The 3,151-nt window shown below is 49.0% G+C and overlaps 1 protein-coding gene across 1 annotated transcript in view; it reads right to left on the bottom strand.

Moving 5' to 3' along the window:
- Positions 1-256, bottom strand: part of RAB8B (RAB8B, member RAS oncogene family) — a 42,028-nt gene extending 41,772 nt beyond the window's left edge. Inside the window, exon 1 of the mRNA XM_019504374.1 lies at positions 54-256. Within this exon, the coding sequence (XP_019359919.1) occupies positions 54-177 (124 nt within the window). The 5' untranslated portion in view covers positions 178-256. The remainder of the gene's footprint in view (positions 1-53) is intronic.
- Positions 257-3,151: the final 2,895 nt, after the last annotated feature.

The following is a 3,151-nucleotide window of genomic DNA, read 5'->3' as shown; positions in this document are numbered from 1 at the left end:
CTCCCGCGCAGCGACGGGGCCTCGGCCCCAGCCCCGCCTCCCGCGGCGCTCACCGATTGTGGAGATGAAGGTGGTGTTGAAGGCGTCCTCGCTGAAGAGGAAGAGCAGGCAGGTCTTGCCCACGCCCGAGTCCCCGATCAGCAGCAGCTTGAAGAGGTAATCGTAAGTCTTCGCCATCTTCCTCGGCCTCCGCCTCCGCCTCGCCGGGCACCGACGGGGAGGGGGTAGGGGGAGCTGGCGTCACCGCTTCGCCCCGCCCACAACGACGACGCGCCCAATGGCCGCAGACCGCGCCCCTGAACTCATCATCCCGCGCCGGACGCGCGCACTGCCTGTCGGGAAATGAAGTTTCCGCGGTGAAGTCCTGGCAGCTTCCCGGAGTCTGCTGTGGCCGCGGCGGGGCGGAGGAGCCCACTAGGTGCCTTCTCCGCGCGCCCCGGGGAGTCCGAGCCGGAAGGCGCTCCGCGGCGCTCGCAACTTCGGGACCTGCTCGCAGCGGGACCGAGTTCCCACGGAACAGGCACTCGTTTCCCGGAAGCGTGAAGCGCTCTTCTCTCGCTACTGAGCGGAGTGGGCTGGGACTGGGGGGCACGCGTAGTCCTTCACCCCTGGACGGCCTGTGACGGAGGAGCCCTCCTTCCCCTCTTCTCACGGCGGGAGGGGGCTTTCTCGCTGCGCGGCGCGGGCTGGAGCGAGTCAGCTGCAGCTATGGAAGCAGCTGAACGTCTGTATGTGCTTGGGGGAGCATGAGCCCTGGGCTGAATCACGCCACAGTGACAACTACAGCTCCTGCCCCAAATAGCTGACTATATTTTCATATTGCTCATCCACAGGTCCCCGAGCACCTGAACGTTAGTTAGGATACCTGCAGCATCCACATACCCAAGCCTGACTCTGGCACCATCTACCAGTGTGGAAAATACCATATCCAAGACCTATGGGTTGTGGTGCGCAGCAGTGTTACACAAAGCTCTGATATACCAAATACTGTCTACAGGTTTCCCTCACTTTATGCTGTATGTGAGTTCCTGGAAAATGGCGCATAACTCAAATTTGCATCAAGGGACCCCACTTTACAATGTAACAAATAGGGATACCTTCCAAGACTTCAACTGTACTGACCCCCAGACCCATTTCTACCACTTTTAGAAGACAATTTTGGTATTCACCAACAGCAGACTGTACACACAAGCACAGGGCATCATCATAATGGGACAACTACAAAAACACGTGTCGCAGACAACAAGTGAGGAGCACAGATCCACACAGGAGCCTATATTTTTGTGGGCATCATTCCCACAATGCACTGCACAAAGCAGCTGATTGCAGGCTTCTACCACACCAATCACATAAGAGTGAATTTACCTTGCATATAATGAATTTTTGGTATAAAAAGCGTGATTACATAAGAGAGAATTCACACATACAGAACCCGCATAAAGCAAGGGAAACCTATATAAGTACTGCAAGGACTGTTTGTGTTTTTATCTGCACATAAGAATACTATAATGCTTGAAAAGGGTGCTCAGTCTCAGGCACACTGTGGCTACCTATGAGTGCATTACTTTTCACACATTGAAAGTTTTTTTTAAAGAATCCCCTGGAACACTAAGCAGCAGTTTAACTTCTCAGATGCCAACTTTGAAACACCAAGGTGCAAAACATCAAAAATATGCCCCCCACACTCTCGTTTATCAGATGTTAGCAATAGTTTCATACTTATGTAACACACTAATGAAAGCTTTGTTTGCCACATGGGAGATAGAATCGTTGTCTGCCAGCTAGGAGACCCGGATTCAATTCCTAGACACACACATAATTACAGCCACTGGGGCACTGATTGTCCAGACTCAGTCTGGCCTTTGGATATTGTCTCATCAACAGTCTAAAGTGGGGAAGGAAGGGCTGGGCAGCCTCCACACTCCTGCCTAGGCAGACATGTTGACAGTCCTGGTGACCCGTCACATATACACCATAATCCAAAAGGATCAATAGTTGGCCACTACTACGTACTTATATAGCTCTGATATTACCCATAAGCATGACTTCTCAGGATGCTGGCTTTTGTTCTCTTATGTAATGACTTTAATCATTATTTGCTATCCAAGATTTGTACGCAGAGACACATGAATGCTGGGTTTAAATGACACTTCGAAAATTGGCTGCCAGCTGCAATCAAAGGGTCTGATCTTGTGAGGTACTGGGATCAATTTTGCGCTGCCCAATATTAAATCCTGCATGTTGAAATCTAAGTCTGTGGGTGTGATCAAATATTGGGATGTTCAAGTGAGGTAAGTTGTAGTCAGGTAAATAAGGCACAACACTATGCTTCACTTAGATGCATATAACCTATTGGTGCCAAAAGAGAGATTTAGTGAAGGCTGCTTGAATTTTGGCTCCATCTTAAGTGGTGCTTGGTCAGTTCAAAGTAAGAAAAAAAACATTATTTTCAGAACATAGAGATTACTTTTTCAGAGTCTCACGTATTGTTAAAACACAGTAGTGTTTTCATACCTTTGTATACATGGACCTCTCTCCCCACCATTTGATATTTACAGTATTTTGGGAATGAAGCAGTATGATTATGTATTTCTATCAGCATCTTTCATAAATATTTCAAATTTATTTATTTCCAATACATTTCTCAAAAATAACACATTTATGCCATCAATTTAAAAAAATGGAAAGAAGTCACTCCTTTAATTTAGCTTACAAAACAAACAAAGCAGGCTCTAGGGACAGAAAAAAAAGATTTCCACATTGCTAAGTTGTTGAGACTTACTGTACTCTTCATGGAAAAACTTTCAGGAAAAGCACCTTGGGGCAACTGGCAGCCCTGTGTCCACATGTGGCCTGCTAAAGGTTATTTTGCAGTCCCAGGCTCCCACTCAGCTCCACCCCCATCACTCCAGCTGCAACAGTGGCCAGGACCTACAGGTTCCCCCTCCCTCCTCCTGCTTGCAATTGCTACCCCTAGCCCCTGGTGCACCTGTAGCCTGGGACCCTGCCCCCCCAACTCATGCAGTTCAGTGCAGTAGAGGAGTCCACAGCTCAGGAGCTGAGCATGAGTGTGTGTGGAGGTCTCTAGCCACTTAGAAGTTGAACAGCCACGCTCCAGACAATTCCATTAGGGGAATGCCCACAGGGGACA

The sequence above is a fragment of the Gavialis gangeticus genome, unplaced genomic scaffold (assembly GCF_001723915.1).
Source record: "Gavialis gangeticus isolate Ggan-Ray unplaced genomic scaffold, GavGan_comp1, whole genome shotgun sequence".
Taxonomy (NCBI): domain Eukaryota; kingdom Metazoa; phylum Chordata; order Crocodylia; family Gavialidae; genus Gavialis; species Gavialis gangeticus.
Note: the sequence above shows the minus strand (reverse complement) of the source record. Positions and strands in the feature narration are given on the sequence as shown.